The sequence below is a fragment of the Trachurus trachurus genome, assembly GCF_905171665.1.
Source record: "Trachurus trachurus genome assembly, chromosome: 12".
Taxonomy (NCBI): Eukaryota; Metazoa; Chordata; class Actinopteri; order Carangiformes; family Carangidae; genus Trachurus; species Trachurus trachurus.
In genome coordinates this window covers 25,595,885-25,620,863 of record NC_139908.1, presented here as the reverse complement: position 1 = coordinate 25,620,863, position 24,979 = coordinate 25,595,885, and the positions used below count along the sequence as shown (strand labels likewise).

At 42.8% G+C, this 24,979-nt stretch overlaps 2 protein-coding genes across 9 annotated transcripts in view; one reads left to right on the top strand and one right to left on the bottom strand.

The window, feature by feature from the left end:
• Positions 1-57: 57 nt before the first annotated feature.
• On the bottom strand, positions 58-24,825 carry nek6 (NIMA-related kinase 6). Of its 6 annotated transcripts, none has more exons than XM_083983797.1 (11): positions 14,631-14,769; positions 14,415-14,497; positions 8,495-8,597; positions 5,873-6,013; positions 5,109-5,171; positions 4,841-4,951; positions 4,554-4,662; positions 3,473-3,580; positions 2,945-3,039; positions 2,557-2,670; positions 58-1,634 (listed from the first exon to the last, which is right to left on the bottom strand). In XM_083983797.1, exons 3-11 carry the CDS (start codon positions 8,570-8,572, stop codon positions 1,524-1,526), a joined length of 930 nt encoding a protein of 309 aa, XP_083839923.1. In that variant the 5' UTR covers positions 8,573-8,597; positions 14,415-14,497; positions 14,631-14,769; the 3' UTR covers positions 58-1,523. The 6 variants fall into 6 exon arrangements, with proteins under 6 accessions (XP_083839923.1, XP_083839925.1, XP_083839922.1 ...); XM_083983799.1 differs by having other exon boundaries at positions 8,495-8,594; XM_083983796.1 differs by lacking the exons at positions 14,415-14,497; positions 14,631-14,769 and adding an exon at positions 24,685-24,825.
• dennd1a (DENN/MADD domain containing 1A) overlaps positions 24,808-24,979 on the top strand; it is a 32,700-nt gene continuing 32,528 nt past the window's right edge. For all 3 annotated transcript variants that reach the window (XM_083983748.1, XM_083983747.1, XM_083983749.1), the window contains exon 1: positions 24,808-24,957. In XM_083983748.1, the coding sequence (XP_083839874.1) occupies positions 24,941-24,957 (17 nt within the window). In that variant the 5' untranslated portion in view covers positions 24,808-24,940. The remainder of the gene's footprint in view (positions 24,958-24,979) is intronic.

Sequence of the window (24,979 nt, the reverse complement as noted above, 5' to 3'; positions counted from 1 at the left end):
ACATGTTTCACACACAGATTTAATGTCATGTTGCACAGAAAAACAGAGTTGGTAAAAAGATAATGACACAAAACTCTGCAGTGAAAAGTCATAATACATGCACGATGAAGATCTGAGATAGTAACTAATGTTCAGTTCAAAGTGACTGTTACAGCATCTCATGTCTTTGGTGTTTATGTTTTCAGTCTATATTTGCACATAGGAACAAGATGATAACTAAACAACCCCCACCACCATGACACAACACATTTGTTATTCAAACCCAACTCAACGCTGTGTCTGTAGATTAGTACTGAACAGATTCTCTGCTGCTTGTTCAGCTTCACGGCGGTGGATGGTGTGAAGATGGTGTACTTTTCCTTTTTTAATCTCCATCAGCTCTGTAAATGATGACACTGGCAGTGTGATGTATAAAAGCCCTTTATAAACATCCAGACAGCTGGAAGCTGGAGGCAGCTGTGGCGGATGACGATGAGTTTCTAGGCCTGTGATTTCATTGTTTCACTAGTGATCACAACTTCAACCGTTTAGTTGTGACTTCACTGATTAAAAACTGGATCAGTCCAGACACTGAACCAGCAGAGGCTCAGATCCCCTGACTCTCTGAACCCTATTTATCATAAACCTAAAATAAGGCAATGTGTTATTAGAAAGCAGAAATTTGACTAAAATGCTTCTCTTTGGTCTTGACATAAACATATTTGTCAGCTGAGCTTCTACAGGCTAAAAATCTAAATCCTACTTTGAAAGCTGACAAAAAGGATGAAATATGAGTGAACCTAACATGGAGTTTTGATCTGAGGTCTAAGACTGAAACCAAAACAGATGACACCATGAACATGTGACCACTGGGCAAACGCCATATGCTAATGAAGATCATGACAATGGAAAAAAAAAAGCTAATAAGTGAACCTTGAGTGAAGATGATGCGTTGAGCTGTATGATGAGATGATGATCTTTAGACACTGGGTCCATCTCCTGCTGTAAACATGAAGGCAGAGCTGTACGCTCTCGCAGGGATGTGACTATTTGCGACTTAAGTATTTACCAATCGTCCCTTTAGACCCCTAAAATTATGAAACAATGTATGATATGATTACAATGATAAATGATAGATGATTAATATACAAATCTCCCAGCTCCACTGTGTAGGCTACGTCACCTGAAACACAGGGCGTGAACTTGGAATGCAACCCCAGTGGAGTTGTAGAGGAAAAGCCTGCGTGGTGGTGGTGAGACACAGCTCCCTGTCCTCAGCTGTCCACAAGTGCAGCGTCATTAACTTTCCCTTGGGTGCCACACCACTGACCCGTCTCTTCACGTCCCCCATGACAGTGGATGTGGAAATATCACGTGTCCACTAGTGCGAGTCTTTTCACGGTTTCCTCCCGTCGAGGCGAGACGAGGGTAACAAACACTTTTTCTGCCCCCACTCTCCCCTCCAGGCAGAGCTTTAACATCGGCTGGTTTCAGGTCCTCGGACTTGAGCGGAGAAGAGGTCCTGCTCGGAGCACCGGCGGCGCTCAGGTGCTGGAAGTCCACATGTGCATCTGTTTGGCGATCTGCTGCATGAAGACGATGTCCGGCCGCTGGTCCGGGTCCGAGTTGATGCACATGCTCACCAGGTTCCGCAGCTGTGGGGACAGGCGGGATTAGTTTAACAAGTCGGATGTCAACAAATCAGACCAATGAGATGTTCCTCACTCTGTCTGTCTGTGGTCCTGACACATAAACCCTCTAGCAGCATTTAGCTGCTATGCTGCACATCTACTAACAGAACTGAAATGATCCTCAAATGCTTTGAAATCCAGGCTGAAAACTGTTCTTGTGCTTATGGATGTCTTCTTTTAAAGTACTGTAAAGGGATAGTTCAACATTTTGGCAAATTGGCCCATTGCCATAATCCCTATAGTCATAGCAGTAGGTTCGTTACCTTTATTTGTCAGTGCGAGCTATTTTTAGATCGGCGGAGCAGAGCCGTGAGCTGCTCAGAGCTACGCTACGGAGGCTAATGGAATTTCTTGGTTTCCCTCATCAAACTCATCAAATACACAATCCAACAACTCCAAAATGCTCTGGTGGACAAGTTGTGACCTGCACATTTACCACGCTATGAAATAATAACAGAACGTTACGAGACGGAGTTGTTTCAGAGGTAAATTCATGCAAAACAGCTGATGTGCGTTGCCTTCAGGGACAGTTTTTCAGCAAGTAGTCTCTGTATTTACCTCTAAAACAACTCTGTCTCGTAAAGTTCTGTTATTATCTCATAGCGTGGTGAATGTGCAGGTCACAACTTGTCCACCAGAGCGTTTTGGAGTTGTTAGATTGTGTATTTGATGAGTTTGATGAGGGAAACCAAGAAATCCCATTAGCCTCCGTAGCGTAGCTCTGAGCAGCTCGCGGCTCTGCTCCACCGTTCTAAAAATAGCTTGCACCGACAATTAAAGGTAACAAACCTACTCCTAAAACTATAGGGATTATGGCAATGGGCCAATTTGCCAAAATGTTGAACTATCCCTTTAACTGATGGCCAACAGTGCGCTTTAGCTCTACCTTCTCAGAGTAATGGTCAGGGGGCAGGGGGGGGTAATCACACCGCTCGATCTTGTGGCAGAGGGAGAGGAGGTTCATCTTGTCCCCATAGAATGGACTCTGCAGAGCCGCCATCTGAGAGAGGAGGAAGACAGAGAGGAAGAAGAGCTGATGTGGGTGTAGACAATGACTGGAAACAAAAATATTTATGAAGTTCAACTAGCACCAACTTTTCCCAGCGCCTTAATAATTGTTCTTGGCTAAACCCCAAGAGATTAACTACTTCCACAACAAGAAAAAACATTTCCTCTGGCTGGCTGCTGCTGCAGCTTGACCCAGACAGACTCAACTCTGTTGCCGCCACTCGTTAGGCTTTCTGTCCTCATGACGAGAAGGTTAATGGTCTCACCTCATACAGGAGACATCCCAGGGACCAGATGTCTGACTTAAAATTATATCCGTTCTCATGGATCCTCTCCGGTGACATGTAGTAAGGAGTCCCCACTGACACAGACAGAGAAATACACAAACATTAAAAAAGGACTGGCATCACAACCGTGTGGTTTTCTGCCTCCTCCACTCAGACTAGTCTCAGGTTACACCTCAGTTTGTCCACAGTCAGATTCACTATGAACAACGTGAAAATTTGTTATAATTTCTGCGTGTCTTGAGTTATGTTCATCTTTGTCCTCAAAAATCAGTTCCTTCTTTAATCCAAGTGAACATTTGTGCTAAATTTGAGGTAGTTCCACCAAAGAGCTACAGAGTTACTGTGTCCATGACAATGGGACAGACAGATGGACAACCCAAAACCAATGTCTCGATGGTGTGAAGAAATAATATAAACCCTCAGTGAATCAAATTAAACATCGGATATATGACATAAAGCTGAGTAGCAACCTGTAGCTGTGTGTTCATGTGTGTGCACATGTGTTACCTAAGGAATGAGCTGCAGTGGTTTTAGAGCTGAAGAAGCGGCCTAAGCCCAGGTCACCCAGCTTCACCTCCCCCGTGGCTGTGATGAACACGTTGGCTGGTTTAATATCTGGTTCACACGCACATAGAAAGAGAGAGAGAGAAAGAGATACAATCAAACAAGGGAGTAATATCCACACCCTTAACATCAAATTTGTCATATTTAAAGGGATAGTGCAACATTTTGGTAAATTGGCCCATTGCCATAATCCCTATAGTCTTAGCAGTAGTTTTGTTACCTTTGATTGTCGGTGCAAGCTGTTTTTAGAACGGCGGAGCAGAGCCGTGAGCTGCTCAGAGCTACGCTACAGAGGCTAATGGGATTTCTTGGTTTCCCTCATCAAACTCTTCAAATACACAATCCAACGCTCTGGTGGACAAGTTGTGACCTGCACATTCACCACACTATGAGATAATAACGGAACGTTACGAGACGGAGTTGTTTTAGAGGTAAATTCATGCAAAACCGCTGATGCACGTTTCTGTCGGGGGCAGTTTTTCAGCAAGCAGTCTCTGTATTTGCCTCGAAAACAACTCCATCTCATAACGTTACATTATTATCTCATAGCGTGATGAATGTGCAGGTCATAACTTGTCCACCAGAGCGTTTTGGAGTTGTTGGATTGTGTATTTGATGAGTTTGATGAGTGAAACCAAGAAATCCCATGAGCCTCCGTAGCGTAGCTCTGAGCAGCTCACGGCTCTGCTCCGCCATTCTAAAAATAGCTTGCACCGACAAATAAAGGTAACAAACCTACTCCTAAGAATATAGGGATTATGGAAATGGCCAATTTGCCAAAATGTGCCAACTATCCCTTAAAAGAGAAAGATGTAGATTTATCTCTATAACTACACATACTGGTTTGTCTCACTGCAGAAAAAAAGAAACAAAAATAGAACAAAAAAGAGACTGAGAAAGGAATTAAAAACTGCAGTGTAAAAAAGCAATTGCAGTGAATACCATGATTAAATACTGGGATCAAATATGGAGAGATAAAAGTAAAGAGAGCACAGTGTAGATGAATCTGTGAGGAGCTGTTTACCGCGGTGCATCACTCTGCGTGAGTGCATGTGCTCCACAGCGCTGCAGAGCTGCACAAAATATTTCCATATAGTTCTCTCCGGGATGAGCCGCCGCTTCTTCTTGAAGTACTGAACAACAGAAGAAGATGGTATAAGTTAGTGATCCGGGATCTCTTTTTACTTTTAAGCACAATTCCATAAGTTAAGCAACAAGTGATCAACTAATCTAAGTATTGTCCCTGGAAAACATTGTCTGTTGAGGTTTGGTTGTTGTTGTTACCCATTTAGTCATTTCGTTTTTTCTGACCTTTATCATCTGGGACAGATCTCCAGCATCTGCCAGCTCCAGGACAATGTTGAGCTCATTGTCTTCAATGAAGGAGTCCAGGTATTTGATCACATTGGGGTGATTCAGCTGCTGCAGTGGACAGACAAGACAGATGTTAGTAACAGCTCTGATCCTGTCCACTGATAATCTGCACCAGAGGACATTTCTCATAGAGGATTTTAAATAAAGTTTCTATTTTTGTCTTTGTTCTGAGATATTTCAGTCACATCAAAAACAGTGGTTTTACCTTCAGTAGGTCGATCTCTTTGATGCAGTCCTGACGAGCCTTGGCATCCATCATTTCAAAGATCTGCAGTGACAAGACTGAATGAGTCAATGACATTGATTTTCATTATTTCAAATTTTGTTTCTCTTTATTATAGGATGTCTCATCACAGTGGTAGAAATGAGCTTCCATAGGAAAACCAGACAGAGTGAGAGGGAGACAGATGTCTGTGTTGTGGTTCTATGAGGCCATAAACTATGAAGGCCAGACATACATGTTACCGTAACAACATGTTAACATATCAATTTCTTATAATGCTGAAACATTGGTCAGTCGCCCATTTTCATTCTTTCAGTCCTCACTGGCTGCTGAGCAGTAGGATTAATAATAATAATAATAATTCATTTAATTTATATAGCGCTTTTCAATAACCCAAAGACGCTTACAAGGACACAAAAGAAACAGGGTAGAGACATACAGGGGGAGACGAGGGAGAGACAGTACACAGTGAGACATTAATGAGCGAGGTGATGGAGAGACCGGCTATGGGTAGGGGAGGTCTGTAAAACTAGAGGGGGGTCCTGCCACTACATAACATGCAATTTTCTCTCTCTGGATCACAATTATATGACTTAATTGATTTTCATCACGATAAATATTAAAGTTATTAGTAATAACTGTGTAGGGGGAAACATTACAGCTGTGGTAGGTTGCATTTTTTATTTAATTGAGGCCTGTGACCAGCAGGGGGTGCACTAGACTAGACTACATAGAGAGAGATGTACCTGGACTTTCTTGAGTGCTACCAGCTGTCCATCCAGCAGGTACGTGGCTTTATACACCTCACTGAACTGGCCCCGACCGATCTTCTTCTCGATGCGGAAGTTTGCCAGCGTGCAGCAGTACCTGAAGCTGGGCATGTTCTTCTGTGCAAAAAAACAACAACACAAAAACACCATGTGAACAGGTTTCACATGGTCAGAGTCACAGAGCCAAACACTGCAGCAGTTTATGCCACTGATCAGTTGGACTGTTCACATCTCCTGAGCAGGGCCGTTGCTAGGAATTCTGGGCCCCCTGAAAGAATACTAAAGTGGGCCCCTGACCCCTGACTTTTCCACTTTTTTCTTAGACTACATATCATTTTCTATTTAGCCTACTTTGTTTTGATGCTAATGCAGCATTACTATGAGTATTAGTCTTATGCAGAATAATTCAGTCATACAAAGATTAGACTACTGGGGTTTTTTGTGGGCCCTACTGGGCGCTGGGCCCCTAGAATTATCATCACCTTTCTCCCCTATACAACGGCCCTGCTCCTGAGCACAGTGGTTTTCTATTATGTATTGTAGTGTTGTTTTAAACTGTTTTTATGTAAATAGGACTGCGAATGGAAATTAGCATTTTAGCTACAATCTGGCATATTTTCATACATAGTGTATGAAAATATGCCAGATTGCAGCTAAAATGCTAAAACATACTATTTACATTGTAAATAGTATGTTTTTGATTTTTATACTTGTATGTTCATCCATGTGCACTGTCACATCGAAATAAAAAAAGAAATACAAATCACACTGGCCCATCTAAAAGGTTGCTTCAATGTATTCTTCTCTTCCTAGAAAACAAAGGCTAGTATCACAGATGGATGAATCGTGGCCCAACCTATCCCAAGATTCATTGCGCACTGCACTGGTGATAAAAAATAATATGGCAACAAACAACAGTGACAGAGGAGTCCCTGAGGATGACGATGTTAAACGTACGTATTGACTTTCAGCTCAGTCCGTCGATAGAACTGAAACCACGAGCCCTCAAACCTCAAGCTTTTGTGAAAGTTGTGTTGTCAAGGTTACAAGGTAACAGGGGGGAAGTTCTTTGTGACGCAACAGTCAGGACAGACGCAGCTGGTGACGCAAAGCAAAGACCCCAGAATGTCTCGGCTTGTGCCATCTATGACGTTGCGTCCTCTGAGGGACATGACCCCTGAATTGGGACACAGCTCACATCTGAAGAGTCTTGTAAAGCTTCAGGGCAGAAACACACTGAACACAGTGAATGGTGGTTTGGCTAATTCAACAGCAGCCATTCAAACCTGGGATAGAAGCATCACAGCCAGCAGTCATAGCCTACTTTTAGTGGAATAATTAATAAATGACATGTCTAAAAATAATTCAATCCAGCTGCAAATTCCCCTTCTGGTATAAATATCTGTTGTTGTTTTTTTATTTGATCTGTATTTTATTTACTTGTATTATTTAAATTCATGGGGTCTTATGTCAGTGAATGTCTCCTTTTGTGGAAAAATAAAGAGAACATCTCCTCTGTATCAATCTAGGGAAGTTCAGATACACAACTTGGGGATCAGATAATAAATTCTACAAAATATGGCGCCCCTTCTTGGTATTTTATAAGAAACCCGCAATAATAATTTCTGAATAGACCCCACAGCTCACCCCTCCTTTTTTCTTTTCTTTTCATTTATTTTACTTTTTTAATTACTTAATTTTTTCTCTTTTTTCTCTTCTCTTTCTCTGTTACTGTTAATTTATACAGCATTTTTAAAAGATTTTCTATGCATTGTTCTTAATAATTTTTATTCTGCCTATCAACAATTGTGTGTGTGGTTGCCTGTGTTTGTCCATGTTTGGCCAGTGGGATGTGTTGTGTTTCGGGTGGATGTTCAGATTTTTTTTTTTTTTCTTGACCAGTGACTGTCCTATTCATGTCATCAATAAAAAAAACCTTTGAAAGAAAGAAAGATGAAAAGAACAAAATAAAAAGTTTAAATTAAAAAATTAAAAAAAAAAGTTCAATCCGAATATTAATGTTTCTTTTTGTTTTTTTTTACATTGGTATGAACAAAATGTCAATAAAGATTGATTTGATTTGATCTATTTTCTTACAGGGTCTACTTCTGAATGTGTCCGCTCAGTATTTCTCCCTTCTTTTCCTCTCTTTTTACCTCACTAATGAGCTTATCACATAGTTGAGCTGCAGATGTGTCAACCTGTATGAAGCACCGGTGTCTTCTCATGAGGAGTGAAACCAGCCTACCAATACCTCCACAGCTCACCGATCAAGTTCAGTTATAACTCTCTGTGGTTAGATGAGGTGCTGTGTGCCAGACTATTTCTTGGCCAGGAGCAGTGACTTCCCCGCTGGTCATCACGGTGAGGAGGTGAGATTCCGGGAAAAAGGCCGCACCGGGCCAAGAAATGCTCAAGCCTCAACCCCTCCTCCTCCTCGCCTGTCGCTGTTTTTAATTGAATTTGAGTTTTTGAGGGAATGACTCTGCTGGTTGTAATGTGTTACTGTGTCATCAGTGAACTTTCATAACCTGCAACATGTAGCTGTTCTCTCTACTAGAATGACTAGTTAACACACAAACAGGTCAGACATCCTACCTGGTCCTCCTGGCCAGGTATCTTGTACAGGTTGTTGTGGTTGTCTAAGTTGGGCTGGTTGTTGTTCTGTGCTTCCATGGTGACATCACATCCGCCCCCACTGCTGCAACAAGGAAGATGATCATGTCAAGTCTGCCGTATTCAGCACAATTACAAACAGTTACTCATTTCACAGAGGATCAAAAGATATAGTTGTGAGAGGCAGGTGAGAGATGAAAGTGACGGCAAACACACACGTGGGTGCAACTCTCTGAAAACACCTTTTGGACTCTATCTTTCCATACATCATCAGCATCACTTGCTTTCAAGCCTCTTTAATAGTTATAATCACTGTGCATATAGACAGTGCGTATGTCATTAGCAGGATCATATATAATCAGGGTGTTATTTCATTTGACATTTACAGGACTCTTTGATCATAATACTCCATGATACCAGGGCAGCACAAATAAATGTCAGCCGAAAAAGCCTGATATGAAAACATAAGCAGAGAGCTCTCAGAGAACACACACTCCCAGGCTACAGAGCTGATCACATGTGGTAAAGATCTGCATCTGGATACCACATCTGGGCCAAAACCGACCTGGTAAAACAGAACAGTAAAACCCTTACTTGGACTCTCACAGGAATTATGTTCTCCACAAAGCAGAGATTGTAAGAAAAGAGTTACGATAACTGCATACCAGTCCGCCCGGAGAAAGCTGGTAAAATTAGTCAGCTAATCTTTTACTCTTTATTAACATTAAAACTGCAGGTTTTATTTCCCAAGAGCAACCTTCACAGTGTGTAAAGCTTCAACGCTGACTGGGTGTTTCGTTGGTGGAGAGGTACTGTACGTATCTAGATGTCTGGAGGCTACTTGAAGTAAGAATCAGTTTTAGTCGCTATTTTGCTCTCATAGTGACATGTTTTCAGGTGATGCTACAGGTATTTATTTAGGTATAAAGCTAATTATTGGACAATTTCATTTAAAGCACAAGTCAAAGACAGGATTCCATGGTGATTAAGCATGCAATCATGCAAGTTGCAATTTCATACAAAGATTAACAGGTTTTTCCTGGATTAAAATGAGGTGGTGGTGGTACTTGAACTCAAATATGCTCCCGCTACCTACTATACAGGGTAAATATCATCATATCACATGACATGTCTGTTCTAATGATACAAGTCAGACTCAGCAGTGTAAAAGGAGAGGAGATTATGAATAAAAAAGGACACGTTAGCTTGGCAGTGTGGTATGGTGGGCACAGACCAGTCTTCAATGTTTTTTAGGCCAAAGACCCCCAAACTGATGGAGAGATGGAGCAGAGACCCCTAATATATAGTATAAAACTGGGCCCAGTGCCATGTATAAACGTACCTTGTAAGCTATAATAATGTTTTTTTTTTTGTTTGTTTTGCTTTGTTATTTGTGTAATTACTTTTTATAGGTGAGGTTTAAAGATTTTCTACCTCACCCGCATATGTTTTATTTTTTTGTTTCATTTATTTTGATTCTACAGTTGTGCAAATAAAACTTAAACTTATTGTGCATTCAATACTAAGCTATTCAAATAATACACAGGTTCTTATATTCATGTTTTTCTAAACGTGCACAGGTACACTGAGGAGGGGGGCGGTGCCACTGCCAATTCTAAACAGACCTTGTTCACTGATACCAATGTTGCTATCTGTCAACTGCATGATAGTTATTCAGACGAGCTATTCAAATTGACGTTTTTATTTGAAACGTAACTATAAGATATAAAACATTGTCTTCTCAACCCAAAATTCCACGCCCCCCCCCCTGCAGCACCCCCAGCAGACCACCTCGGGGTCACCGACCTCCTGTTGAAGACTTCTGCGGTAGACTATTATTGTGAGTCTGCCCCAATTCTCATATAGGTTTGTGCTGACCCAGGGAATACTGGAAACTACTTACAGTATGTGCCTCTGCCTAGCTGCCAAGTTGAAGGAAATGGGCAACTTCTTCACCTCCTGTCTGTCACCAGTGTGGAGGTATAATAATATTTTTACTTCAGCATGAGGAACCTTTAAAGTTCATTATAAATGGTCCAAATAACTTATTTTTCAGCACAGGGATCAACATTTCATCAGATTTCATTGTAATCTGCCGAGTAAAATGCTGTTTATTGGCAACATCACCCAAACCTGGAGGTGTAGAATAATACAATTACACCGTATTATAAACAAACAGTGTAAAGTTAGTCCCAAACTATGTAAGACCGCCTCATATTGTTGCACCCCAGTTCCATCTATCTCTGATCAGGCATGCAAACTGGTCAGGGGTGAAAAAGGTGACAAGGGTACGCGGACGTGCGCGCGCGCGGAAAAGTGAATTTCGTATGTGTTATAAGTGCAACCAGAGGCATTTTGAATTAATAAATATAAATATCTATCTTCTTGAACACATCAGATAATGGGAATTCCCTGTCTTCTCCCTTCACTTCCACATGACACTTCAAATTAAGCCAGGTGAAGTTCCAAGAACATCTGATGCCTGCATCCAGCTCTTTAATACAAATAGCATCCTCCACTCCTAAATCTCTCATCCTGAAATAAAGACATGAGACACATAGAGTTGCAAATTATACAAAATATAAATCATAACATAAAATAAAATTCACTCAAGCGGTAATTTTTATCGATCGATCAGCTGTGTTTACACAGAGCGATCGATCAGCTGTGTTTACACAGAGCGTGTCGCACTCTAACCGCTGCTGTTTAGGTGGAGTGGGTGCTTGCGTGTAGCGTGTGCTCGCTGTGACTCTGGAGCTGTGTCCCAGCTGCAGCCTGAACTGACACACAGCTTCGGACTCGGATGCTGCGTTAGCTAATGTTACCTTAGCTCGCCGTCATGCCGTGCTCTGACCTGTCTCGTCCTCTTCATGGAGCGTGTTTGATTACATGTAGGACGCTAGAGGGCACCGAGTGCTTTGTTGTGCTCTGTCTTTCAATTCAATGAAACTTTATTGATCGCTAAAATGTTATGGGAACTGTGTGCCGTTGTAAAACCTCACCAGAGGGAACGGAAAAGAACGGAGTAACGCAGCGTTCGGTAACGGAAACGGAGTTACTGATTTTAAAAAAGCAACGCGTTACGTTATTAGTTACTGAAAAAAGGTAACCCAACACTGATCATCAGTCAAATTTTAGCATTTTAGCTTCAGAAGAAACTGTTGATATTAATTATTACCTTGCCGCAATTTCCACCGAGTGGGAGATACGAGGCGGGGGGAGGGAGGGAGAGGGAGAGAAGGGTTCGCCCTCCTCACTTCTGATTGGTGATGGGGCTTCTCTCACACGCCACTCTTGTCAGTCATTTGTTGTCACGAGAAGAGAGTGGCGGCAAATAAATCTGTGGTCCGGGTCTTGTGTTGTTTTGAGGTTCACAGTCCCACTCGCTAGTTGACATGCTCGGCTCGGCCCGAGACCCCCCCCCATCAAATTTTTTCTCCTCGGATCTACGCGATTCAGAAGAATGACCCATTTCGATTTCAAAACGGCGAATTTCGCCGAAAGGTGGCAAGTTTGCATGTCTGATAAAGGAGCTAAAGCAGGGTTGCCAACTCTCACGCATCTGGCGTGTGTCACACGCTTTTAGGTCCTGTCTCACGCTCTCACGCCACTCAAACAATTCTCACGCCAAAATCAAGCGATTTGAAAAAAAAAAAAAAAAATGTAAAAAGCAAGCTTTGGCACTCATCAATAGGCTCTCTGATTGGTGTGCGCGATGCTTATCCGCGTGTCGATTGGACGGCTGCTCAAGCCTGTGATCACAGCACAGTAGGACGGGGAGTTGTCGATCCGCGAGCCACCCCCCCACCCACAGCGGCGGTGCGCAGTGGCAACTGGCGTCTCTACACTGACCGAGTTATGTTTTCGGACTGAACGCGGCTCGAACTGACGCCTGCGGTCGGGCTGGTTGGGCCAGTCCGTTGAAAACTATAAAATCAAGATGCTGACTGGGTAGCCCAAAAGTACAGCCAGGCAGCTCAGTCCAGAGAGCAGAGGAGAGAGAGACAGCGCAGCAACAGGTGTGTGTGTGTGTGTGTGTGTGTGTGTGTGTGTGTGTGTGTGTGTGTGTGTGTGTGTGTACGTCTGTGTGTACGTGTGTGCGCAACTGCGCATGCATGCACGTGGGCCATACCTGCAAACTCCGAATGGGTAGAATGTTTATTACAGAAGAGAAACACACATTTCAGGACCTGACTTGTATCATCAGGCTGTAATAGAAGACTGAAAATCACAGGACGTGTCTGTTCTGTCCTTTCATATATTAATAGGCTCAATAGGCTGGTCCAGGCCAAAAGCCACAGCTCCCCACTAGACCAGTTTCATACACTCCAGCCATACAATGATAGGAACTACAGATCTGCTTTTTTCCCTCTTATCTGAAGCAAATGTTGTGTTTTCCCTTTATTTTCTTCTCAGAGTACACCAGAATGCTTCAAATACATGTTAAAACCACAATTTTTCCTGGGGGGGTGCCCCCAGACCCCCCTAGAGGGATATATTGTCACCTATTCCACCTCTACTCAGTTTGCAGGTATAATGTGTGTGTGTGTGTGTGTGTGTGTGTGTGTGTGTGTGTGTGTGTGTGTGTGTGTGTGTGTGTGTGTGTGTGTGTGTGTGTGTGTGTGTGTGAGAGAGAGAGAGAGAGAGAGAGAGAGAGAGAGAGAGAGAGAGAGAGAGAGAGAGAGAGAGAGAGAGACAGAGAGAAAATCTACATTAAACATTACTATTACTATTATTACAGATAGCCAGCCCCCCCCCCCCCGGCCAACAGAATCTCACTCCAGCCCAGGACCAAAAGTTGGCAACCCTGGCTAAAGCCCTCTGGGGGCTGATGACTCATGATAATGGAGGCTTCGTTCTGGTTTTAACTGGAAATGTGAAGAACGTTTCCAAACAAGCCGACCTCTGAAAGCAAGTGACAGGGCGAGCCGGTGAGCAGCTCCCATCATCTGTGTCCTCCTTCTTCCGACTGGCTGAGTCATCGGAGCGAGACCTCGCGCCCCCTCCGTCTCCGGCTTTATTCAAATAAGGACAGACTGTGAAAGGAGCATTCATGGACTCAACCTCTGGATTTCCCACTGAAGTATTAATGACTTGTTTAACCGCAAAGAGCTGGCTGAGATGTCTCGGCTGGGTCATGCTGAAACTTGCTCCTCATCCCAAAGCATTACGAGCGTTATTCTTCAGCATCCCCTATCCCCCCCCCCCAGCCAGCCCATCACTGATGAGTCAGGTTTAAGCATTAAGTTAACACTTGAAACGAGAGCGTAGAGCGTGCATGTGCTAACTTGAGCTCACCTTAGCCTCCTTGGCTCCATTAACCATTAAAATGTTTGCAATGCCAAGTGGGCCTAATGCCATGCCTTGGGTTACACACACAGGAACAGATCTGCGCTGCGTACATATGCCAGCCTGCTCTTAATTGCGGTAATGAGGGCTATGCTGTTGTTGGCATTCCAGACTAGGAAATCTCTCAGCATAGGCCTGCCTGACTGTGCAGCGCGTCTACGGTACGCTGCCTGCCAGCTCCATGCTTTTCCACTAAACTCGACTGAGATGTGCAGAGTGTGTGGAGGAACTCCTGCTGAGAAAAACACTCGCTGCGAAACAAATGCCTCCGATTTGGTCTCTGGCTCTTAAACCATGTTTCGGGCCGGAAAATTGTACAATAGGCTACGTTTTTTTAAAAACATGGCTCCACTTCAGCATGTGAACATATTCCAGCCAAACCAAGGGCAGGGGAAGATAAACGAGGGGGAGGGAAAGCAACAGAGCCTGATGAGTGGCTGCAGAGGCGGGAGTGGGAGAATGGCTCTTTAATGATGCGTCTATATATTACCCAATATTCCTTGGGATTGTTTGGCATTCGCAACAACAGGTTATGACAAAGTCAACACTGTACCTCTGATCCTGTCCAACACGCCGAGTGAGGAGATGGGAGTCAGCTTCTTCAACAGTAACCAACCACTCCTTTGTTTAAGTCCCCTATTCAATATGGAAAATGAAAAACGAAACTGAATTTGAATTTTAAAGTTTCCGTTTTCACTCATGTGCATCTGTTACACACTGGCGCATCCTCTCAGAGTCGATGGTACAGTCTCAGGAGACCTGTTCAGACCTGGTATCCTCATCCGTCTCTGGTGATCCAACCACAGGTTCAGGTGTGGACGCACCTAAGATTGGAAGCATCCAACATTCCAGCGATCGCAAAAACACATCGTAAGTCTCCACGGCACCTCGGCGTTGTCAGCCACCACCACGCCAGTCTGTTCCTGGACTCACGTACAAACATTTGCACAAGCACAAGCCCGTTCGTTGGTTGGATCGGCCAAAAACAACCTGTTTATTTGCATACAAAGCAGGAAGTGAGATCTGATCACACATGGTCAATTGAGGCACATGTGCAGACACATTTTTATACCGGATCTAAACAGACACTCAGAGCTGAACACCTCCCATCAGATCACTGAAGACACACACAAGACATGGACAAGGCCATGGATTCCTTACTCTTCCTGACCATCACTTTACCACATCTTCTCCAACCTTTATTCCATTGAAGCACTGACATTTTATCATTTTTGACCAATCATTTGACCAGGACCTTCTCATCCACACATTAGTGTTAAAGGGGAACTATGCAAGTCCGGTCGCTTTTTCTCTGTTTTGTTCACTTTGTTTTCTACAGAGCTCACCCTAGAGTTTCAGAGTGCATAGTTTAGAACAATGTCTTAAAAACTCACTCTACTCCCTCCCTCCCTGGCAATGTGTATTTGTTTTATGAAGGCAGTAAGAAGGCAATTGATCGTATCTGCATGTTTGTGTCCTAGTGCAGTAAAGCAAAGACAAGATCTGGAACACCTGATCGGAGGCAATTATCTTGCAAGGTTGGTTTTCGGCCAAGAGACACTGGAAATTAGAGGAAGAGACTGAAAAGGTTGTTAAAGTTTGCACTTCAAAGTGAATGCTTACAGCTACAGGCAAATCTTCTATTCAATTAATTGGCATAGTGCCAATTCACAACATGCATCATCCCAAGGTATTTTATGTTAAACAAACCAACTGTTCCCAAAGAGAGCAACACACAACTGAGGGAGGAAAACATCCTCAGGGGAGGTGGTGTGATGCCTCCTGGTGATATTGCCTAATGAAAGCATTTCCAAGGAGAACGGCATCAGTCCTAGCATGGCACCTTGTGTAACTCCATCACTAACTTGATAAGCAAACTGAAATCCATGCATGACTAAAACCAGTGCAGTGCCCACACCTCAACAGATCTCAACAGTTGTGATCAACGAGTACAGAGCTAATGAGAGCATCAGTAACTTAATCCACAGCCTTTCCTGTGCTCTAACAACTCTGCATCCTGTTGGGAGATCTTTATGCAGCCCATTCCAATGCAAAAAGTATTTCAAGGCGGCATCGTTTAGCTCGGTTGGTAGAGCAGGCGCCCCATGTGCATAGGCTGCTGTCCACGCCGCAGCCAGCCCCGTATCCAACTTTAACCACAGCAAAGGGCTGCCCATTCCCCCTCTCTCTGCCTCCCCCTTTCCTGTCTCTCTCTACTACTACACTATCGATTAAAGACAAAAGCCCCCAAAAATATATCCTTAAAAAAAAATTGTCAAGGATGGGACTGAAATGCATTCGTGGCTTTTCTCCTGCAGAGGATCTACAGCCCAGTCAGTGAATAGAGGGAGTGGCTGAGAACAATGACATTTACATTTTGCGCTCAGTTTAGTTGTGATACAGCCGGTATGTAAGGTAATTTTCTATGCAAATTTCCCATTCAAAAAAAAAAAAAAAAAAAAATTTGACTTTTTTTTTTTTTTTTTTTTTACATTTTTTGTCAGAAGGTCCAATTAAGGGTCCAATTTCAAAATTTCAGAATTTTCTGACAATTATTTCATGGTTCAGGCTTTACAGGAGGATAGAGGTAACTACAGCCACCTTTAAAGCCTGTGGTATATAACCTGTAAATTCAGATAAGTTCAGTACCTATGGTCAACTTCAGCGCTAATGTAATGGTGATTACAGTATTAAGGACAAACATCCTTGATCAGTCGTCCTACAGTTGAGATAACTGAAAACTTTGGAGACATTAAAGGGAGAGTCAGGACATCACTGCAGTCTGAATCATCTGGAAACCACAGATAGCATCACAATTTATTTGCGATCCATTTGACAGTTATTTTTTATTGCGGTAATGACTACTATGTATTCACCAACATCCCAGCAGCATGGCAATAACATGGGTGTGCTGTTTACACAGTCACTTGTTGTTCTTGTATTAGGACAGACTGAGACACACCCTTAAAATGTGACATTTCATGATATGATTATGGATGTGTTTTTTTTGTGTGTTATTTTTTAAATTTTATAATTTTGCTCCTGGTCAGACTTCCCCATCTCCCTCTCCCAATATTCTGAATAATACCAAGAAGAAATACCGACTGAAGCCAGAACCAAAGAGGTGCTTTCCAAAGATGCTGCTTGCATTTTTTTTTTCTGTTGACCCTGAGCTTAGACAGTATGCCAGCTTGAACCAACACAGCTGTTTCCTCTTCCTCTGTGTTGGTCGAAAGGCAGGTATTTGTGCTTCTTGAGAGCGCAGCAGCAATTTCCAGAGAATTAGTGGAAGGGAGATTCTTGAGCGGATAAAGGGTCAGACAGAAAGACCGTCTGTGTTGTTATCTCTTGGCTGTCACTGTGGGTGTTAATGCTGTAATAGATGATACCCAGGGTGTGTCCTGCCTCCAGCACAGAGCGCGCTCACACACACATCAGCCTGCTGTAGTAGACGTTCAGTATTAGTTTGACATAAAACGTACTGGTGACATTGGAACACAAGTTACTGGGGACCTTATCAGTTAATGCAACAAGCTCCCAGGTGCCTTGTCCTGTCTATAGGCTATATAGGAACTACAATTTTCAATTTAGTAGAAAATAATCACAAAATGTAACAGCACAACATGCTGTCAGCAGCATACAGTAGAAAACAGATAATACTAGTATTACAGGAACAAATCCACCTCTGGATTTATTATTACATTACAGTTTACCCCAGAGCAGTCATTGCACTGAACACTTTAAAATGACTCAATACTCTGTGCAATATACTGTCCTAACATGCAATATCCTTTTCTTTTCTTATTAGCGTGAATCTGCCTGTTATGACCATCTTTTACTTAACTCTGCTGTGTCTGTACGGTTGTTAATGTGTTGTTGCTGTCTCCTTATTTCTTTACGCATCCTGTAGCCTACTCTTTGCTACTGTTACAAGAGAATTTCCCACATGTGGGCCAATTGGCCCATTGCCATAATCCCTATAGTTTTAGGAGTAGGTTCGTTACCTTTAATTGTCGGTGCAAGCTATTTTTAGAACGGCGGAGCAGAGCCACAAGCTGCTCAGAGCTACGCTACAGAGGCTCATGGGATTTCTTGTTTTCCCTCATCAAACTCATCAAATACACAATCCAACAACTCCACAACGCTCTGGTGGACAAGTTGTGACCTGCACATTCACCACGCTAATAACGGAACGTTACGAGACGGAGTTGTTTTCGTGGTAAATGCAGAGACTGCTTGCTGAGAAACTGCCCCGACGGGAAAGCGCATCAGCGGTTTTGCATGAATTTCCCTCTAAAACAACTCTGTCTCAAACGTTCCATTATTATCTCATAGTGTGGTGAATGTGCAGCTCACAACTTGTCCACCAGAGCGTTTTGGAGTTGTTGGATTGTGTATTTGATGAGTTTGATGAGGGAAACCAAGAAATTCCATTAGCCTCCGTAGTGTAGCTCTGAGCAGCTTGCGGTTCTGCTCCGCCGTTCTAAAAATAGCTTGCACCGACAATTAAAGGTAACGAACCTACTGCTAAGACTATAGTGATAATGGCAATAGGCCAATTTGCCAAAATGTTGAACTATCCCTTTAAAGCACCATTCTTTGAGAGTTTCTACCAATGTATACTTGTGCAATGACAGTAAAGAATTTCTGATTCTCATTCTGATTAAGCCTCTGTGTCAGCGACAGCGGGGGCTGGAAGCTCGAATCCCTTTTTTTCTCTCCATCTCCACTATCCTGTCAATAAGGGCAAAAACATGTAATGACTGTACACTGAAGCTCACTGAACAGGTAATGAAGGTAATAAATAAAAACTCTAAACAATGGGATGCTGGACAAACCATCCATCTGAACATGACAAGCTGAGACAACATCACGTTCCTGCCTCACAGTGAACAGTGGAGTGGAGGTGCACGGATCAGATGGTAACTGGCTGAACCATGCCAGACTTTGCAAAGCGCTGCAGAAGTGTGCACACACAGAGAGCCAGTGACTCACCACCACTGCTCTGCAGACTGAGAGAGGCCTCCAGGTAACTGCCTCTGCTGGGTTAAACAAATATAAACTTAAAGCACTTCAGAGTTTTCACCGTACATCAAACTTTAAAGCAAACCAGATGACGGGCCAGTTTGCTTCAATATAAACTACTCAAATACTTTAATAACAGTATTACACTAGAAGCTTTGAACTATACACTCACTAAGCAGAGTCACTTCCTCTGTGCCAAAACATTATCCACAATGCAAATCAATGGCCGATGGTTTCAGTTTGTTACTCTTCAAGAATTCATACAATGATAATAGATGTAAAATTCAAACCAAATGTTTAGAATAAATAAGTGATGACATTTTATATCCACAAAGGTCAAATTCAACACAGTAATGCTGTAAGGAGAGATTGTGACCTTATTTCCTGGCATTTGATTGGTTGGTGGAGAAAACCTCTTCACATCTCATATCATTTCTCTCCTTATCTCTTTTCCTATCACTCCTCCTCCCTGCTCCTCGCTCCTCAATTTTGTTCTCCTCCCGATACCTCATCACTCCCCTCTTCACATAATCTCATCCTCTCCCGCTCCACAGATTTTCTCCTCTTTTTTAACTCTTTGCTCTCTGACTTATTTTGACCTATAGATGGTGATATTTCCCCACACAACTCTATTGATTAGCAGGTCCACTCGGAAACACTTAAGCAGAATGACACAAAGCTAGTTAAATTACAAACCTAAAAGTTTCACAGATTGTGGGAAAACATCTGGAACTCAAGTCGCATAACCGACACCCTGCTCTGCTGTCGTCCACATTAGTAAAACATTTCAATTATTATAGTTCTTTTCAGTTATAAACAAGTAGTTAAATCATTGATCACTCACCCAGCTTCTTGCTTTGCACACTTGGAGTGTTGTATGGAGCCTCTATTAGTTGTACAGAGTGAGCAAGATACTGAAACATAACTGAAGTTCCTTGTTCTCAGTACCAAAATATCTCACATGTTAGTCATCACTTGGTCTGTCAGCTTCCTTTCAGATGCTTTCTGATCAGTTTCATCTCTCAACTGGCCTATAGGCCATTTCCTGAGTGCATCATGACTTTATTTTATTCATTCATAAAATTGTTGAGTTGAGTTGAGCAATTTTCAAGACAATAAAACTATTGATCGTCTCATATAAAACATTGATGTCAAATCATTTTTATGTTTTTGTTGTTACGCCTTTCTTACGAAACAGTTTTTATGGACTCAAGTTTGGTGGTTTTATGTTTTTTTGTTTTATGTTCCTCCTTTAATCTTCCTTCTACGTATCTTGCATTTATTGTCTCTGTGTGAAAAACAATTTTCCCTCTGTGGGACAATAAAAACTCTGAAATGAACTCTTTGTTTTGGACGTAAGTTGTCAGGAAAGAATTAAGTAGAGATCAACAAACAAAACAAACTAACGTTAGCCAAAGTATCTGCACGATAAAAAGTGTACTAGACCTGCAGGCAGGTTGTTAGCAGGGTCAATGACGATGCCCATGCCATAATACACATGCAGTTTGATAGAGATTCCGGTAGACACCAGCTAGTGGCCAGTTGCCGACACAATTTGCATCAGTTTCAGTGTGACACTGGAAATGCGGGCATTGACCAGATATGCAACACCTTCTGTTCGGACAGCCACTTGCAGGAAGTTGCTCCTTTATAACTTGCTTGTTTTTCGATCTGCAAATTTATTTTCAAACCTGCAGATCATCAGAGTACGTAGTTGTCCTAATCTGACACACAACCTAGCATCTAATTGACATTTTTCCATTAAGTGATTATCATTTGGTCCATTAAATGCCAAAAAACGCAGGAAAAGATCACAGTTATCTTATGCTATTATAAACATAATCCTCGCAAACATTTTTCCAAAAAGGTTAGCTTATTCCTTTGTACGTAGAACGAGTGACAGTGGAAAACAAACTTGCCGGCCCCCTCTGGTGGCCACAATATAAAACAGCAACACTGTCCCTACATGAGCGTTTTACCTTTGCACTGTTTTTTGTAGAAAGACATAAACTTATAGATAATAACCACACTGGGCTGACTGATTCTTACTGAGCAGAGTGTGTGCTGAACAACGACATCGATGAAACAAATAGGAATGTATTTATCTGCCTTCATTTAATATTTTAAATTTTGGATTTAAAACTTTAAAATAGCTTTGTTGTTTTTTTTTAATATAATTTATCAAAACCACGCTGCTCATTGGAAGCTAAACCCACTCGTTTGAATGAAATCTAATGCTCATAACTGCACTGCCAAATTACCTGTAACAGCCTTTTCTTCCAAAGATGGTCAAATGGGTGCAGACCAGCAGCAACGCAGCCTTTATAATACCCGTTGAGGATGTGTGTGTGAGTGTATGGCTTCCTGCTGGGTGGATACTAACCAGCCCTCCCAGTCAAACAGGACACTGGCTCCCTGTCACAGCTGACACGTGACTAATTTTAGCCAGTTATTTGACCTTGGATGCCCAGGCATCCTCATAACCACCAGCTACCACCCCGCGCCGCAGCCAGCCTCCTCCCCCCACCTCGCTCCCTGCTGCTACTGTTTCATGTAATGTATGTAACATTCATCTATACGCACAAACAACACCCATATAGCCCGCACCACCAACACACACACACACACACACACCCTCTGCGCTCATGCTGAATGACACATGTCAGCATGTTGTTTTCCTTAATGGAGGGTGTGTGTTCAATGAGACACCACACCTCCTTCATTTGGGGAAGTTGCACTGCATTGCAAGTAAATGTTATAGTCCAAATTTGTTTTATTCAAATATATGAAAAAAATGCTATTCTGAGGAAAAATAACTAACAGAGTTTCTATAAATATGTCGTATGTCTCCTTATAACTTTATACAGATTTTGTTAGTATTTCCTTAATATTATTGCTACCCCAAGTTATTTTATCTTTTTTCTATTCTATTTGAGCTCCTGTGACACAAATATTTCCTCCAAAGGTTTAATAAAGTTCTACTCTTTTCTATTCAAATAACCCAGAGACTGCAGAAGTTGGCAATGTGTTGCAGTGGTTTCCTGTTGTGAAAGAATAGCCTGCACAAATGAAATAAATATCTCCAGATGACAGCGATTTTATATTGATTTTAACACTCCTCTTAGCTGGACTGAAGCTGCCAAATGATACATGAACTTGGTGCGTGGACAAAATGAAAATAAAGATATTAACTGAATTTCAGTCCTACTGTAAACTTCTGAATTAAATTTCGTTACAGCCCAGATTACATACAATTCTTTGTTTAACACGGACAATTTATGAAAGAAAAAAAAACATATTTAAAGCAGATGGCAGGAATCAATACAGGCTCGTTTCCCGTCCAGGGCAGCGAGTAAATATCATTTCCATATGGTCCCAGTCAGAGCTGCGGGCTAACGCTGCTGCTAGCTAGGTATGTGCTAAGTGTGGGCACTGCAGAGAGGGGGTAAACACACTGAGCCCCGCTTTACTGCGATATAAACACATACTAATAAATATCAACAAAGATGGCTGGAGCGTAAACGGAGCGTCAGCTGCTCCTATAAAAAGCCGTCAGCGGTGCGCGGAGGGAGACAGTCGGTGTTTTACGGTGAGAGAGCGGAGAGGTCTTACCTGCGGAGTAGTGTCACTGACTGTCCCGGTGATTTGAAGTCTTTCAACTCTTTCCACGAGTTACAGTTACAGTGCTCCGTGTTGTTGTGCAACTCCTCACACCGATACACAGACCCCCTCCCCCGACTCTCTCTCTCTCTCTCTTTCTCTCTCTCCGCGCGCGTGTGTGTGTATATATGCGTGTGCGCGCGCCGCCGCCGCTGCCACGCAGGCTGCTGCTCGACGCAGTTTGCAGAGAGACTTAATGAATGAGCGGAGGGAGACTTCAAAGTGTAAAAAGCTGTGTGTGGTGTGGTGTAGTGGAGCGATGTGAGGCCGGGGCAAGTGTTTGTCGGAAAGTAGGTCAAACGTCATGGCTCCCTCTCTCCTCACTCACTCCCCCCCCCCCCTGCACGTTGGATGGGGCCATTGTTCCAAGATGTATGATGGGAGAGTATTTGTGCACGTGACAGACACAAGGCCATGAGAACTGTACTAGTCAGAGTCAGGGCAGGGGCGTGGAAAGGTGTAGTAGGCTATGTTGATCATATTTAGGATGTTTTATGCTGTTTTATGAATTCAACCACATACTTGTTATAAACCAACACAAAGTCGCACATAATTGTGACGTGGAAGGAAAATGATACATGGTGGGGAAAATCTGAAAAGTTTGTATTCAGCCCCCCTGAGTCAATACTTTGTTAAACCACCTTTCGCTGCAATTACAGCTCCAAGTCTTTGGGGTATTTCTGTACCAGCTCTGCACAGCTGCAATTTTTACAAAATAGGTCCAGTTGAGTCAGATTGTATGGAGAGCGTCTGAACAGCAGTTTTCAAGTCTTAGGCTACCACAGATTCTCAGATTGAGGTCACAAAATGTGGAAAAGTTCAAGCCGGTGTATGAATATTTTTGCAAGGCACTGAATTCTTCTATTATCTAAAAGCAGATTCCTCACAGTCTTTTCTTCTCTCAAAATATTGTTGCATAGTCCACCCCCTACACCTGATATCTCATACAGACTAAGAGCCCATTCATGCTTGCCTGTAGGGATGGTATTAGCCTGGTGATGAGTAGGCAGCAACAAGGTTCTTGGTTTGAACTCTAGAACTGGAGCCAATTTCTTTTAGAGTTTGGTTCTCTCTGTGACTTCTCTCCAGGTTCCTCCCACAGTCAAAGACATGCACATTATAATTTGTGCCCATAGGTGTAAATGTGAGTATGAGGTTTGTTGTTTGTCATGTGATAAGCTGGTGAACTGTCCAGGGTGTAACCCTCCTTCACCCTGCAGCTAGGATTGGCTCCAGTCCCTTGTGTATAAGCGATGTAGACAATGGATGGATGGATGGATGGATGGATGGATGGATGGATGGATGGATGGATGGATGGATGAGCATTCATAGTTTCAGCCATTAAATGTTTGTCTCATCAGAACAAAGGGACATGTTCCTCTTGCGCTCAGTCTAAATGCTGCCAGACAGCAGGCTTTACTCAGTGTCTTGTCTCTTCAAGAGCTGATTGATGGAGAGCTGCTGGGATGCCTGTGCTGCATTTGGCTGGTTTCCTCCCAGATCCAGCACCTTCTTCTCTGGCTACAGTTTGGCCTGATGGTCATAAGCCGCGTCCTGGAGACTTCAAAGCTCTTCCATTTCAGAGTCATATCCTTGTCCTGAGTACCACAGCAAGGGGTGTACATGGTCAAAATGCATTTTTTTAGTTTTTCATGAATCTCCACATGCTGTCATATTGGGTCAATGAACATAGACTAATGGGTTAAAATTGCCCAGATAACACAATGAATCCAGTCCAAATTTAGGGCACATGCTTCTCACACTTGGTTCCAATCCATCCCATACTCAAATGTAATACCTCCTGAATTTGTATATAAAATGAAACATGTAAGAAAAATTGGAGCAATGTAATATAACGAAATGTAGGCTATATCGAGTCCATACAAATATTGAAGCTTATGTAGGCTATCTTTGCATTAGTAGGCCTATGTCGTTTTTTTCTTATTTAATTAAATTAATTAATTTATGTATTTATTATTATTGGTTAACTGTTAATTTCGTGTTTGAAATTAACAGTTAATACAGAATTACATTTGGTACAAAGTATCAGTAATTAACAGTTGAACTCAGTAGTTATTAATGCCCCATTATCCCTCAATTAACCGCTACTGAAGTAAGTAACGGGTCATGCGACCTACTCGTCGTCAGCGACATGCATCATGGGAGCTGTAGTTTCCCGCGCCGCGTCTTTCCGTCTCACGAGCTCACCAGTCCTCCGGGGCGGAACTACAACTCCCAGAGTTCGGCGCGAGGCGGAGCGTGATGTACGCGTGCGGACACACCATGGCGTAGAGAGGAACTCTCTGTGACAGGCTAGCAGCAGAAAAACATCTCCGGTCAGACGCGTCTGCGCACTGCTATCTGCTGCCAGCGACGGCGGGGCGAGGATCCAGGATGGGTTCCCGAATAAAGTAAGAATGTGTCGCTGTCGGT